The sequence below is a fragment of the Trachypithecus francoisi genome, unplaced genomic scaffold, assembly GCF_009764315.1.
Source record: "Trachypithecus francoisi isolate TF-2019V2 unplaced genomic scaffold, Tfra_2.0 Lachesis_group16, whole genome shotgun sequence".
In the NCBI taxonomy this organism is placed as follows: Eukaryota; Metazoa; Chordata; class Mammalia; order Primates; family Cercopithecidae; genus Trachypithecus; species Trachypithecus francoisi.
In genome coordinates this window covers 76,646,590-76,663,184 of record NW_022681461.1, presented here as the reverse complement: position 1 = coordinate 76,663,184, position 16,595 = coordinate 76,646,590, and the positions used below count along the sequence as shown (strand labels likewise).

The 16,595-nt window shown below is 42.4% G+C and overlaps 1 protein-coding gene across 6 annotated transcripts in view; it reads right to left on the bottom strand.

The window, feature by feature from the left end:
* PTPN3 (protein tyrosine phosphatase non-receptor type 3) overlaps positions 1-16,595 on the bottom strand; it is a 161,181-nt gene that overhangs the window by 44,423 nt on the left and 100,163 nt on the right. For 5 of the 6 annotated variants that reach the window (XM_033237859.1, XM_033237861.1, XM_033237860.1 and 2 more), the window contains 6 exons: positions 16,199-16,319; positions 14,972-15,059; positions 11,425-11,513; positions 6,944-7,007; positions 5,303-5,475; positions 1,103-1,237 (listed from right to left, as the gene is read on the bottom strand). In XM_033237859.1, coding sequence (XP_033093750.1) covers positions 1,103-1,237; positions 5,303-5,475; positions 6,944-7,007; positions 11,425-11,513; positions 14,972-15,059; positions 16,199-16,319 — 670 coding nt within the window. The remainder of the gene's footprint in view (positions 1-1,102; positions 1,238-5,302; positions 5,476-6,943; positions 7,008-11,424; positions 11,514-14,971; positions 15,060-16,198; positions 16,320-16,595) is intronic. The other variant, XM_033237863.1, reaches the window with a different exon arrangement.

The window sequence follows — 16,595 nt, the reverse complement described above, 5'->3', positions numbered from 1 at the left end:
CAATGAGATTTTCAGATAAATTAAGCTGCTGTATGATAGCATAAATTTACCTCTTTAGAATGAGGTATCTAAATGTTGGAAACCAAGAAGCAAATCTATTCAGTTATGTCCTGATTTCTAACACTAAATACTGTCATTGTCCCTTCCTTCCCAGAGCATTAGGCTCCCAGTGAAGAGTCCTTCCCTAGCAGGCCCAGCACAGCATCTCCTCTGTCTGCCTGTCTCCCAGTTTCTCTTAGGCTTAGCAGATCCTGGCTCAGGTATTTACAGCCACACACTCTTACTCCAGTGTGGAGCTGGGGGCAATGTTTCCTTGCTAGGTTTCCCGTTCTGGCCCCTAGCTTTTTTGGAGGCATTCACAAAAATGGTGTGATGTCTTTGGGGACCATTATAATAAGATAATGATAATTCCACCTGACTCTTTTAAAAGCTTACTACGTATTTGTACATTGTTATTTCATTTGCGGTAGTTTTTATAATCTTTTTAAGAGATGGGGAAACTGAGGCTACAGAGGTAAAGAGATTTGTTAATTAACAGAAGGGCCAAAACCTGAGTTTAGGTCTTTCGGCTACAAACCCAGTGCCCTGACCACCTATTTCCTTTTAAGCTGAGCTCATTTTAAGTTGGCTGGCTACTTCCTGATGTGCATTTGCTTCTGCTGCTGAAGGTCATACATCCTTACATCATTTACATCACGTACCTGCATTAGTTTTCCTCAATGTTTATTTTGTGGGATATTAATGGACAACATGAATTAAGTAAAGTCAACCATACTTCTTTATCACAGGACGTCTCAGAGTGTTTAATATGCTAATGTGTGCTGTGATTCCAAAGGAGGCCTTTCAGCAGGCTAGAGTTTCCCAAATTATTTAGATCTAATATGTTTTTTTAAAAAGAGCATCTCAGCATTATACACGATGGAAAACATTTAGCTACATTTGTGTACTTCATGAAAACAGTTACTTCTGCCAAGAGCCTAAAATGCAAATGTAAACTCTGATTGTAGGTCATCTATCTTTAGGACTTTATAAGTTGAGTTTTTATTTTTAAAAGAGATAAAGTGTCTACTGTTGGGTAGTACAAATAAAAAGGAGGACATACCAGTTGGGAGTAATGGGAGGGGAACGAGAAGGCAGACTCTTGGTTTCTAAGTGCTCCACTGATAAGGATCTCCGCATGGCTGGGTTCCACACCATCCCGCCAATCACCTTTTTGCAATATTGGTTATTTACCGACCTGAAAAACCAGATGCAGGTTCACTTTCTACACTGACATGTTCAACAGGAAAGAAATTACTGCATGTGTGAAACAGTCTACACATGCTTCTTGTCTGACGGATGGCAGGTTAACGCCAAGGTTATGGGGAGTAGAGGGAGACAGCTCAAAAGTGATTCCTGTCTGTCCTGGAATTTCCTTATGTGATTTCTTTTCTTCTGGTGAAAATCCTTTCTTGTCCTCACTACTCAAGCAACAAAGCTGTTTCCAGAATATAACCAAACCTAACCAGATTAGAAGGAATTCCAGGATCACACAGAAATACAGCTCAAGTGATTTCAAGGAATTCTTATTTTATTCACACTGGCCTAAGTAAAAATATTAACCACCTTTTCAGGTGCTCTTCATCATCCTAGCTGGCAGGAGCTGTCACCATAAATTACTGGTAACTCTTCAAGAGAGAAACTGAAAATGTGCTTAGAAAGTAGCTTCAAGCTGGGCACAGTGGTTCATGCCTATAATCCCAGCATTTTGGGAGGCTGAGGTGGGTGGATCACTTGAGGTCAGGAGTTCAAGACCAGCCTGGCCAACATGGCAAAACCCTATCTCTACTAAAAATATAAAAATTAGTCAGGTGTAGAGGCGCATGCCTGTAATTCCAGCTACTTGGGAGGCCGAGGCACGAGAACCCCCTGAATCCCTGAGACAGAGGTTGCAGTGAGCAAAGATCACACTACTGCACTCCAGTCTGGGAAACAGAGTAAGACTCTGTCTCAAAAAAAAAAAAAAAAACAAAAAAGGAAATACAGTTTCAAGCTATGTTCTTTGAAATGTGCTACCCTGAAAGGTTACTTTTGAATTTTATTTATACCTAGAGAATTTAAATCTTAGCTATCTAGACTCCTCAGAGAATGAATTATTTGAGAGAATAAAGCATTCTGGCATCTCTAAATTTTAAACTAGGTTTTAATGTCTTATAAAAACATTCTACGTATTTCCTTGTGGCGTGACATCAACCAACCAACAAAACAAAACAGAACAAAGAACAAACAAAAGAACATAAACAATATGAAACGCCCTGTAGCACATCATGTACTAATTCACATTAAGAAATGCTGTTGTCACCCTGACCAAATGCTCACAACAGCATCACTGGGAGACTCTTTCCTCTGAGGCAGGCCTACATCAGAAACCACACTGCCAGTGATGAAGAGCACAGGATCCAAACACGGGGAGCAAGCTGCCCGACTCCAAGGTTTAATGTGTCATGGGTTATTAATAGGGACTCTGAAAAAAAAGTGTTCCATTGTCCTATAAGCTTGGAAAATAACCCAACAAATTTCTTTTTATGTGGAACCTTTCAGAAGGCCCGATAAGCAGATGTGTAGCTATATCTCTAGGGGCTGGGCAAGTCATGTGACCCTTCTAAGCCTCAGTTTCCTCATCTGTAAAATGGAGGTAATGAGACTTGAAATACACCAGTATGCTGAAGCTGGTACAGGTAATTAAAGAACTGCTGACTTGTCCTCCCAAGCCATCCTCCCAACCCAAATGATCCCCTGTGGCAGATTAAAGATGACTGAAGTTCTTTGAGTCTTGCATCTGGGTTGGCTTGTGACTGCTTTCAGCAACAGAGTCGCTGTGCCAGTGCCAGGTCTCACCCTTAAGAAGGCTGAATGGTTCTGCCTTTGGCTCCTGGAACCCTGAGTGTCCATGTAAGAAATTCAACTACCCTCCTGGAGCATCCAGATGGGGATGCTAAGGAGTCCAGGTGAGTCTAGCCTTCCAACCATTCCATCCAGACACCAGGTATGCAAGAAAAGTTATCTTGGATCCTCTGGCCACATTCACTGAGAAATCCCGATCTATACCACACAGAGCAGAAGAGGCATCTGGCCAAGCCCTTCTGGGATTCCTGACTCACAAAATCATGAGATATAATAGAATGGGTGTTGCTTTCAGTCACCAAAATAGGGGTATTTTCTTGTGCCACAATACAAGACCAGAACCCAGCCCTGCTGGCATTGGATGCATGCAGATGACAAAGCTTTACAGATGAAGAAATAGAAGCAACAAATTAAAGCTCAAGTGACAGAGGCAGGATTTGAACCCAGGCAGCTCACAACAGAGGGCACGCTTTCAATTGCCTCCCCATTCCTTCTCTCATCTGGCCTGAGGATCAGGTCCAATCTAAGTCAATGATATAATCCAATAAGTTATTTTCATGGCTTGTTCAACAGGAGAGCTTCTGAATGTTTAAAAATACTAAACAGTATTATAAGAGCTAAAAACTTAATACATTCGCTCTTGGTTCATCAGAAGCTGAGAGAGAGCATTTAGCACCATAAATAGTATCACTGATAGTAACAAAAATTAGCTATTTATTCAGTCTACAAGTTCCCTAATGATTATCAATGTATCAGGAAAGTAACTGGAACAGTCTGATGCAGTTCCACATATCAGATAGATAATGGCTCAGACATGGGTCTCATTTTTAGTAATAGCCACATCAACAACAAATCACGAAAACAATTTTGAAAAACCAACAAATGATTTAGAAATTATGGCTGGGCACGGTGGCTCACGCTTGTTATCCCAGCACTTTGGGAGGCCGAGGCAGGCGAACCACCTGAGGTCAGGAGTTCGAGACCAGCCTGCCCAGTGTGGTGAAACCCCATCTCTACTAAAAATGCAAAAATCAGCTGGGCTTGGTGGTGGGCACCTGTAATTCCAGCTACTTGGGAGGCTGAGGTAGGAGAATTCCTTGAACCCAAGAGACAGAGGTTGCAGTGAGCTGAGATCATGCCACTGCACTCCAGCCTGGGCGACAGAGTGAGACAGTCTCAAAAAAAAAAAAAAAAAAAAAAAAACAAGTAAGAATAGGCTGGGCACAGTGGCTCATGCCTGTAATCCCAGAACTTTGGGAGGCCAAGGTGGGTGGATCACCTGAGGTCAGGAGTTTGAGACCAGGCTGGCCAACATGGTGAAACCCTGTCTCTACTAAAAGTACAAAAATCAGCCAGGCATGGTGGTGTGCTCCTGTAATCCTAGCTACTTGGGAGGCTGAGGCAAAAGAATCACTTGAACCCGGGAGGTGGAGGTTGCAGGGAGCCAAGATGGCACCACTGCACTCCAGCCTGGGTGACAGAGTAAGACTCCATTTCAAAAAAAAAAGAAAAAAGAAATTATAAGAATAAATTGATAATTTATGCTACCTCTTATCCTTAGAGGGTAGTCTTAGAGCAAAGCAAACAAAAATACAAACTGCATGGTTATTTCATTTAGAGAATAAATTTATCGTAATTAAAAATTTTAAATGTATATATGAATTATATATATAAATTTATATCCATTTCTTTTACTGTACTAGTCATTTTATTTAGAGACTAGATTTTAATCTAAATTAGAATTTAAAAATGTATGCATTATATATATTTATACATAAATATCTATAAATTTACATCCATTTCTTTTCCTGTACTAGTCATTCAATATTCTGAATATCATTCCTGTGGATAATAGTACCTATCTCATAGGAGAGTTGTAAGAGTCAAATATAATTATGTGCTCAGCACAAACTAAATGCCCACTAATTATCAACTGCGATTACTACTGTTATTTTGTAATTATTATAGGCAATATATCCCAAAGTCACCTGACTCTGGAAATGTTTTTCTATTCCTTCATTTATTTTTATAGAGCATCTTATAGAATCAATGTTCTGTGGGAGAGGCTGGTGTGGTGGCATCAGGTTGGGATAGCCCAGTATGCCGGCACCAGGAGACACACAGAGCCACGGCTCCATTTCCTTTATTATGTCATATTGCAGGGTACAGCTGCCATCAGACTGCTTGGAAGCGCTGAGTTCAGCAGAGTTGAGGGTAGAGAAACAAACGCTGGGAACACGAGATGTCCCTCAGACACTGCTGACCCCAGGAGACTTTTAGTCATGGTTCAGGGATCCAATGCCTGGGGCCCCTGAGCTATAGGTTTCCTCCTCTGCCCAATAATGTCCTCTATTCACTGGTGAACAGGATGCATTTACATCTCAGCCTCGTGTGGATACAGTCTTTATAGCACACTCACTTTTTGGTGTTCCGAGAGCCCATACTCCAGTACTGAGACAGAACATTCTTTTCCTGAGGTAGTAGCTTCTTTGCCTGAAAGAACGTATGGTGCTCAACACAGGATTTCCACAAGTTTTTGCAAGATCGGTAATTCAGCATGTTGAAGGCCACAATATGTTCCCTGGATTCAGCCTGGGAGGAAAAATAGTCAAGATTTCACCCACATAGACACAGGAACAGGGACTTGCAAGCATTTAACCCACATTGGTGAAATGAGGTAAGATGCAACAGACAGCAGAAAACTGGTTTCAAAATGCCTTGGCCACAAACCAGTGTTACTGGAATATTCAAGAGCATGATTTGTTAACCGTCTTTATGAACATGGTAATAGAGATGGCCAGGATCTATTCTTTATCATCATCTGTGCTCCTCCACAAATGCTTTTATTTCATATCTGTTTACATTTCTAGGCTGGATGTATTTGGAGCAACCAGATAAAAATCGTCTGATACACTCCTTTTAAATTTTAGCTCTGGGAACATCTCTCTCCTGAAGGAATACTCTTTCATCTATCAGACAACAGCAAGTTTATAACATTTTGGGTTCTTCTCTATTTGCTTTCCACAAAGCACAGAGTTGAATCCAGTGCTCATATATAATAATCATTTTAATCATTTGCTTTGCCTGCATTCTGCATGAGTTTAGGTTTTCTGTTTTCATGTTCAATTGCCATCTTATACATTTTTGTGCCACCCTGAATCTTGCACTGGGGGGGCCAGGAGACCCAGATTCCAGTCCTAGTTGCTCTGAGCTTTTGTGTCCTCGTTCCTAAGAGTTCACTGCTCTGTGAGGCCATTTTAAGCACATATTACCTTTGAAAAATTGGGAAATGGACACAGTGACAGTAAGTGAAAATCATGCAGCATAAAAAGATGGAGTGTAGTGTTGTGGAAAGAGCAGGTGTCTCGGATTCGTAATGATCTGGTTCAAATTCCAGCTCCCCTGACTCACTAGCTGTGGGAGCCTCAGTTTCCTCACCTCTAAGTTCTACATCTCTGTATGGATGAGCAAATGGACAGTGCCACGGACTTTGCTTATGAGATATGCACACCTACCAAGCCATTGTGCAGTTTTAACACATCATGGGAGGCAACTGACCTTGCTGACCTTCACTGCTACTTTGCGGTGGGCTTTCTGCCAGGTGCTTTGACCAATGCTCTTTTATTAAATCTTCACAATTCCCTAAGAAGTGGGCATTATAGCATTTCTGGAAACAAGGTAACTTGGGCTAGGGAACGTTAAGTAACCTGTCTGGCTGGTAAGTGGAAGAGCCAGAATCTGAAACCACTGTCTCTGACTCCAAAACAAGCTAAGCAGAATTATACAGACAATCACTGGGTCCTGTAGACTCTGGCCCCACAATGGCATGCTCTTTCTTCCCTGTTATATACATGGCAAACTGCCTTCAACCCTTAAAGAACTAAAAGCAGAAGTCATTTAAAAACACAAGAAATGGGGCAAAGTGGTGCATGTTTCTAGTCCCAGCTACTTGGGAGGCTGAGGCAGGAGGGTCCTCTGAGCCCAGTTTGGGCAACATAGCGAGACCCTGCCTCTAACCACACACATACGAAAGAAAGCAAGCACGGACATAACTACTCACCTGCTTCTGTCGCTGATGTATAAAGAACTTTTTCCTTTTGAAAGAAATTTTGAGAATGTTCACCCTTCAAAAAATAAAACAAAACACAAACAAAGCACATCAGGGATTGGCCAGGTTGAAGCTGATGCCTCTCAATGCATGTCCTTTATTCCATGATCCCAATGAGTGGGGGCTCTTGGCTGCCTAGAGTTTACTTCTCTGTAGAAATGATGGCAGCCCCATTGCCGCAGGCTAACACCAAGTAGCTGACTGAAGCTGAGCACTGCATAAGGGCCACTGGATTATGATGTAGCTTTTAAATAACAAGAAACATGGACCACGCGCTCTCTTTGCTATAAGCTGCTTTTGTGGCATTGCAGCTCTGCGTGAGCTGGTATATACATGGGTAAGACAGCTGAGAGCAGCATGGAGCAGCTGAAAGAGGACAGACCTGGTCCGAACCCCAGCTCTATTACTTAACAGCCACGTGTCAAGTAGCCTACTTAACATTTGCAAGATAACAGAATTTAGTCACCATTAACTGAACATTTTTTATATCCTAGGCTGCTACTAAGAGCTTTATAAACATCCCCTCACTGAAGCCCTGCAACAATCCTGAAAAGTACATATTGTTATACCCAGTTTTCAGATGAGGAAACTGAGGCTCAGAGACATCACCAAAGCGCTCAAGATCACTCAACCAGAAATTCCTGGAGCCAGGACCTGCACCCAGGTCTCAGCTGACTCTGAAGCCTGTGCTCCTAAGCTCTCCACTGTGAAGTCTTCCCAGCAGTGGTGAAAACTCTGCCCTTCTCAGAGAGTGGCCTTGTGAGGATTCAAGCAGAGTAGGAATGTCAAGTCCCTACCTTGACACACAGTAGGCCTGCAATGCTTGTTCCTTTAATTAAAAACATAACTTTTAAAATAAATTTACGGTTGACCCTTGATCAACAAAGGTTTGAACTATGTGGGGTCCACTATCTGGGGGACTCTTTTTAACCAAACATGGACAGAAAATGCAGTATTTGCAGGATGCGAAACCCACATATACAAAGGGCTGCCTTTTCATCTACACGAGTTCTGCGGAGCCAAGTGTGTGACAAGTCTGTGCAGATTTTGGTAACTACAAGTGGTCTTGGAACCCCAAGTACACCAAGGGTTGACTATCATTCATGTATGCAACACGTCTGCAATCCATACAAAGGGTGCATATTTCCCTGCTGGAATCTTCACTTCTGAAATACTTTTAGGGAAATGAAGGAATTTTACTATTTTATAGGATCATATAAAGACCTTGGTAGAGCATTCTAGAATGGAGAGGCTGTGTAGGTAAAAAGATAGTTGAACTATTCATGGACATTCCCCCAGAAGGATCAGCAATATACCTCTATTACATATGAAATATTACCTAATACACATATATTTTCAACAATCTGTTGGTAGATGTAACTGTGAAGTAAATTTTTTTGGGTGACTGCAGGTTAATAGTCTAAGGATGAGAAGGGTGTTTGGGCTCACCCCTTTTAGAGATACTCTTTCTAGTGTGTGTTACTGCTCTGCCATCTCCCTGAAGTCTGGGGAGTCTCCTCACGATTCTTCTGTGCCAATTGGCAGATGCAAAAATTCCTGTTCTGCAGAACGAGTCGGAAGAACCAACTCCCTTTTGAGTTCTCACATTGCTTTTTTGGCCCGTGGGAATCTGTGGACCTCTTACTCCCCCCAACCCTGGCTTCATATACAGGGGTAGGAGGGCCTGGCAGGCCTCCTATGGTTCCTAGGGCTCCAGTTCAGCATCCCTTTCCCATGCTGACCCCAGTTTCCCAACCTGACAGCTCTCTCCCTGAGCTGTCAAATCTGATTATGTACAGACATGAACTCTGTCGTTTCCAGGCTTGGGGCCTCAGGGGGGCTCCCTACTGCCCTTCACTCATTCATAAGAAAACACACACACACACACACACACACACACACACACACACACTGAGAGCCTAGGATATACAAAGTCCTATGGCAGGCCCTGGGGACAGAGGGAAGAAGACATGGAGCCACTGCCATCCAGAGGCTTATAATCCAGTGAGGGAGACAGGTACCACATAAAGAATGATGCATAGAAGTAAATCACTGTAACTATGAACACTGCAAGCACTGCATGCAGGAATGCCTAGTCTCATAAGAGCACTAAGAACTGAGCCTATAGACTCCTATGGCCTGTGAAGCCCTCCATCACCTGGCCCCTCTCCTGCCATGGCCAGCTCCATGGCCAGCTCCAGCCTGGCCTGCCCCAGCTACTCCTGACTCACTAGCTGGGTTCTCTCTCGTCTCTGGAGTATATACCCTGCCCCTTCTTCTCTAGAATTTTCCTTGGGCCAAAGCTCAGCTGGTATTTGGATCCTGGTGAGTGCCCTTCCCTGCATGCTCAGGGCCCTTCTTATGTCCTGCCCATCTTGGGCATTTGCCCATGCACCTCCCTAGTCACCCTGGGGTCACCATCTGGTGCTGGCCTCCCCGCTGGTCTCTGAGGTTTGCACTGGAGGCAGGGGCCAGGCCTTGACAGGAGATGGCTTGATGTTGAAGGGTGAGGGAGGCTTCAGCAGATCTGTGGGTGAGCCCAGGGGTTGGAGAGTCCCTGCACGCTCTGCCGAAAAGGTTTCTGTTCACAAACCTGCTTCTCCTGACCAAGTCTCCCACTTCTCTCTCCTGCAGTGACCCTGTGGGACCCACATCTTCTCCACAATGTGAGGGTCCAGCCCTTGTCTGTGGGCTCTTAGGAGGTTTGGCCACAGTTAAGCTGGACCCAGAGGTCTTTAGGCCCATGGCACCTGGAGGAAGCCCCCAGCATTGGAGGGGCTGGGTGCAGAAAAATGAGCCCTGTGCCCACTGTGCCCTCTACTTAGCCTGATCTTAGTCCTGAGTGGGCCAGAGAGCTGCCTGGGCACACCCCCTCCCACCAAGCAGGCTGGAGTTTCTTGCTTCCTCTGAGGGGCTTCTAACAGACAGGAGGTGAATGACAGATGGAGAGAAGACCCTGCTATCTGTTACACTGATTTTTGTGTCAAATTGAACAGGGCTGTCATATTTTTTGGTTTTGGAAAATAGATATATTGAAACTTAACTGAACAGCGTCTACAAGTATGTATCCTACTTAAGCATTTTCCTACAAATACCATTTTTAGCGTTGAAACAAAAGTCCAGGCTCTGGAGCTGGACTCTGATGTGAGTTTCAATTACTCTGATTATTAGCTGTGTGACTCTGGACAGGTTCTTACTTAATTTCTTTGTATCTCTGTTTCCTCCTCTGTGAAAATGGGGATAATAACCTATATAGGCCTATTTCCAGTTTAAAGGAGATAAATCAAAGAAAATACACAGTAACAGGACTTGGACACAGTAACCGTGCAATAAGAATTACTGCTATTAATAATAATTTTGTTATATATTATATAATTATATATTTATGTGTAATATATATTATTCTGTTATATATAATAGATTATATAACAACAGTATTATATTATTAACTCATTAATATTATATATATTATTATATAATACTCCATAATTTTACTTAAGTTACTTACAGGTTTTTTTCCTGTTATAAATAATGCTGTGATGAATACCTTTGTGTTTCAGGTAATGAAATTCTATGTTCCCAAGCTGGGGAGCAGATTTAGACGTCAAAGGTCAAACTCTGTGTGGCACATACCTGGCACCAAATCTTCTCTTATCCCCATTTCCTAACTTCCTTCCTTGCTGCCACTGTTTTGCCAAAACTCCATGATTCTCTTCCTCGTTTGTCCTTTTCCATCTGCATCTCCTGCCATCTGCGGTACTCACTCTCCTCTACCTTCCTGGCGATGCGTGCTATGCCCATTCCTTGCACCATCATGCTATCATTATGTAGATGGTATTGTTTTGGTGGTGTTTCCCCTAAGAAAGCTCCCTGTTGCCTGGCACATTAAACTCAAACTTCTCTCCAAAATTCAGTTCCACTCACGAGTAATGTGGGACAGGCTGGCCTACAGGTCTCTTCCTACCAGGCCTGTGAGCTGAGAGGACAAGCACTCAGTTGTACATGTCTTTGGGTTCCTTTAGAGTTTAGAACAGAGCTGGACACTTGGTAAAGGTCCAATTAATAACCGAGAAACAGAACTGAAACTATGGTTCCTGCCCAGAGAAAGCTCTTCTCTGAATTCTGACCAATGCACTACCCGGGAAAAATTCCTTAATGCCAAGGCCTGCCTGTGCCATTTTATCCACCAGGTTTCCAGAGTATCCCAAACCACAGGGTGAGTTGGGGGAGGGGAATGCTAATGAAAACCAAACTCAAATTTTCCTAAGTACTAAATCTGGATCAAATTTAGAGGTGAGAGGTTAAAACTCGGGGGGGGGGGGATCGCTATCCTTTCTTTAGAAATAACCGTTTAGAATGGGAGGTAACATTACTTTTGTTCGGCATATTTTTAAAGCATGATTCAGAAAATAATGAGAACTGTTTGCACTTACCAAGGATAGAAACTTGTGCAAATGTATTTTCGGTACACAGCAATGCCCGCAGAAGCAATTCCAATCATTAGGTCTAAATTGTGCAGATCCTGTAAAAAGGAAGATCTCAGATCCACAGAGTGTTACAGTCATGCTTCTGCCCTCTGGTGACTTTAAAGCACCCACGCTGTTATAAATAGTAATACGTTTAGGCTCCAAACGGGAAAATGCTCTGAAAACAGGCAAAAAGCCCCACTTAACAGATACTTAAGATCCAAGTACTAAGTACCAAATTCTTCTAAAATGAACACAGCCTGTCAAGCAACATGTGGGTGCCACTGGTCTAGAAAGTTACCAAATAAGCCCACTCATTCCATGGAATCATTTAAATGAACACTCAAGCTTTAAATTTTCAACAATCAGCACTAAATCAGAAAGGCCTCGCCCCTTTGCAAAGCTTTTTACAAATCTCAATTTCCATTACTGTAAAGGCTTTAGCTGTTACGAAATGATGATGAAAATGCATAAGTTTAGAACTGCTGATTCTAAATCTACTTAAGAAATAAATGCTGGCTCGGTGAGGTGGCTCACGCCTATAATCCCAGTACTTTGAGGCCAAGGAGGGTGGATCCCTTGAGCCCAGGAGTTTGAGGCCAACCTGGGCAACACAGCGAAACCCTGTCTCTACAAAACAACACAAAAAATTAGCTGGGTGTGGTAGCACATGCCTGTAGTCCCAGCTACTCAGGAGGCTAAGGTGGGAGGACTGCTTGAGCCTGCAAAGCTGAGGCTGCAGTGAGCCATGATTGTGCCACCATGCTCCAGCCTAGGCAGCAGAGGGAGACCCTGTTTAAGAAAAAAAAAAAATGTTGCTTCTAAATCCAATGTATCCAACATTTATACAAGCCTAAGTGCTGGGCATTGCTGTGGACAGTGAGGATACAGAAGACACAGCCACTACAAGCTGTTTTAAATCTGTTTGAGAACAAGGTGAGTACAAATAAAATTTAAAAAAAAAAATAGTTCCTCTTCTTGAGTCATTTACTTTCTTGTTTTCCCAATCAGATATTTGGTTTTTGTTTGTTTGGCTTTTCTCTGAGAGACAGTGTCTTGCTTTGATGCCCAGGCTAGAGTGCAGTGGTGCAAACATGGCTCACTGCAGCCTCAACCTCCTGGGCTCAAGTGATCCTCCAGCCTCAGCTTCCCAAGTAGCTGGGACTACAGGCATGTGCCACCACGCCCAGCTAATTTTTAATTTTTTGTAGAGATGGGGTCACACTATGCTGCCTAGGCTGGTCTTGAACTCCTGGGCTTAAGGATCCTCCTGCCTCAGCCTCCCAAAATGCTGGGATTAAAGGCATGAGCCACTGTGCCTGGCCCAGATACTAGTAATTATAAAGAAAGGGCACAGTTTGAGTCAGTTACAACTGAGTGTGAACCTTCAGTCTGGCACCTACTAGCTTTATTTTGGGCTCCTGAGACTCAGTTTTTCTTCTTGTACAACAAAGATGATAGAACCCACCTCGAAGGGTTTTTATCTGGCCGAAATGAGAGAAGATAAAAACCTAGAAGGGGGCTTGGCATGTGGAGCTTCTAGAAGAGAGTTCAGCATGTGGAAGGCATAAGAAACGTCCATTCCCCTTTGCCGTGGGACAGATCATTTGTGAACCGCAATGTGAACATGGAGTTAGAGAAACTGGACAAACGAAACAGTGCTGATATGGTGGAAAGTCCAGAGAGTACTCACTTTCAGTACCCAACCGAAATCACACGCTTACAACAAAACCAAATTTGACTGATGAAGGTTAGAATTGCATTTAAATGTGATACTTGAGATCACAACAGAGAGAGTATGAAGCAGGTGTGACAGAACAAATTAGCAAAGGAAATAAAAACTGAGTGAACAAGAAAATAAATGAATGGTTTGGGTGGGCCAAAGACCAGGTCTCAAATCTCCTAATCCTGTAGTCTTTCACCATGCATTTCAACCCCTGCAGCACAGTTACTGTCCACTCAACTCCCAGGCCCAACCCCACATTTCCCAGCTCCCCTTGCAGAGGGCAGAGCCCGGTGACTAGTTCTGGCCACCGTGCTCTGAGCAGGAGGAATGTATGTCTCTTTCGGGCTGAAGCATTTAAGAGCTGGTATGTAACCCTGCAGCTTCCTGTTCCCTTGTGACAAACATGGAGGCCACATGGGAAGACAGCCATGACATGGACTCAATGCAAGCTTTGAATTACTGAAAGATAAACCTTGTGATACGAAGCTATGGAGATTAAGCGGTTTTTAGTTCATGTAGAATAGCCTAGCATGACCAAACCCCCTCTGATACCTTGGGGGTCTTAGCCACGCAGGTATCATCTGGCCTCACAGCCCTTGAGGGTCATTTCACTGACAGTTCTTGGGGTGGGAGAGCACAGCTCAACTCAGGCAGATATAAAGTCCTACTTCACCAACGATTGAAGTTCTCTGAAACAGTCTATCTAAGATAAAATATTATCTGCAAATGGAATAAAAATGAATGGTCAAGTCCCAAAGCTGATATTTTGTAAGATCATTTTCCTTCCTTATTTCCTATATCACAACTTGCCTACCTCACAGGACTATAAAGGGACCAAAGTGAAACAAAAATAAAGTGTTTCTATAAACTATGAAAATACATAGATTTAAAATTTGATCATTTACTCAATCTCTATGAGCCTGTTTTCTCATCTATAAAATGGGGGATAACTAGAATGTCAATTTCACAAGGCTTCTATGATCCCGTATGAGAGACCTATGGTCTCATATGAAAGCATCTAGATAAAGGTTAGTATTTAGTAGGTGCTCAATTAATATTTGCTTCCTTTTGGATATGATATGGGCCAATCAGGTAGAAAACGTATGTCACTGCTGAAAGGTCAGATGCTAATTAGACAGTGAGGGGTCATGTGCTGAAGCTACAACTTGTGTGCTGTGTGACCTTGGTTAAGTCCCTGAGTATCAGTTTCTCCATCTGTAAAAATGGGGTTAATGATAATACATGGAACTCATGGTATTACTGCAGGAAATAATCCACTGGTGCATAGAAATTGCTTGGCAGATGACAGATGTTAGTAAATCCTGTTAAAATGGCCACAACTAATTTCAAATATTTATTGATTTTCACAATCAAACCACCATAGTCTTTTAAAAAAAAACTATCATATTTGAGTACCTAACTCCAATTTGGGCAGCACTTGAGATTAAGTAGAAATCTTGGCCCCTTAAACTGTCCCTTGAAAAATGAATTCATACCTATTTTTTGCCTTTTAAAACCGTAATATAAAATGGTCTTACAAAAATTACCAGTTTCTAAGCCCCTAACCTCTCAAAAGGAAAGTCTTCAAGTACAAAAGCAAACATTAAAAAAAAGCAATTGGACAAATGACCAACAAAAAATTCAGTATTACTTAATAAACCTTCCAAATATCTTTTTAAAAGTCCTGTTACAATGAAAAAGAAATGGTTTCATCAAAGAAGTTTTCAAACTCTCAGAGATTAAAATAAAAACATAATGTTTGATCCAAGACATAACAAGAATACATACCCTACCACTGTGCAGTTCTACTCCATAGAAGTCGAGGGTCCGTGCTATGTTGATATAGCAGGATTCTGCTTCTGATTGTTTTAGCCCACTACAGAAGAAAAGACAAAAAGCAGAGTTCATCCAATAAATAGAGGGCATTATCTCCAATTTAAAAAAAATCTAGAACATTTGATACCATTTCTGTAAGGTTATTTAAATGCCTTACGTTATCAATCTTAAGCAATCTAATACTAAATTCTACTAAAGCAAGTTTTTCTTCTTATCCATTGAATTTGACTCCCTCTAACCCTCTCGTTTTTAAATAAAATAATACTTCCTTTAGTGGGCTCTCAATATTCAGACGTAGAAGACTGTTACCTTTCAGAATCCCTGCCCTAATTATTCCAAGTTGCTAATTCGTAGGGAATCTTTAGGTCTCTCTGCCTTTATCTCTTCTTTTGGCATTCGCCTCAAACTCAAACGCCACTGGCCCCGTACTATTTTAGGACATTGACTTCTGCCCTGGGAGTAATTCTGGGAGAGAGGTTTGGCAGTGCTTTCTTAAAAGGACGCTTGGTTGCCTGGCCTTTGTTTTTATGGCTTTCCCAAGAAGAAAGCAGCCCCTTGAGAGCTGGCCTTCTTGGTCAGGGTGGCCTTTATTTGACCCGGACTGAACAGCTGCTGCTGTAGCTTTAAGTGAAATGAGGAAGGGGAAGAGCAGCCAGAATTGGGCATATGTGTTGGAGCTGAGGCTCGCAACAAATATGCAGGGGCAACTGCAGAAGACTCATGCTCCTCACTTGGACATAGAGCACTTTTCACGAACTGAACACAGGAGACTGGTCAGCGCTGCACGTCTATCTGTCTGTCTGTTTAATAAGACCTGAAGGAACAGCTTGTTTTATCAAATGTGGTAAACTGCTAAGAGATTTACCTTGGTACAGTCCATTGGTGGGGCAATCAGATTTCAAAATGGGCATTTCCTTCAGGAATTTACTGATTTCAATGACATCCTGAAAAGGATGCAGCAGCCATCACCCTAAACTCTTACTGGAATTTACACTTTACAGAAATGCTAGTTATGCCAAATATATCTGCCACCATACCAGCTCAAAGGTTCAAAAACCCCCGACATCTTCAAAGAGGATTCATGCACAAAAGAAAGAGGTTGCATCAAACACAAAGGGATATGATGTCTGAAAATACCCGACCCAAGTTCCCAAAGTAGGCCACCCCAGCCCCCCTCACCTGTGCTGCTCATGCAGAGATTCGACTTTTGTTAAAAAGTCATCATTTTGATCGGGTATAAACTGACTATCGGAAAGATAGCCTGGATGATGTACGGAAGAATTATAGTCTCCAAAATGAGCTATCAAGACAGAATAAGGGGAAAATCATAATTAGTTTTGCCTTTTTAATATGGTCTGTATTTATAAGCATCTATAGCATCACCAGAATAACATTAATTGGAAATACTCTTCCGGTAAGTTCTGCACCACACGAACTGAAGCTTCTCACTAGCTCCAGACTCCACACTTATCTGAGCCTTCACTATGGGCTAAGATACTATTACACATGATCCAACCAACTTCTCATTCTTCCCAAGGACACAGAGGGAGAAAATCGGGAGATGGTGTTTGAACCT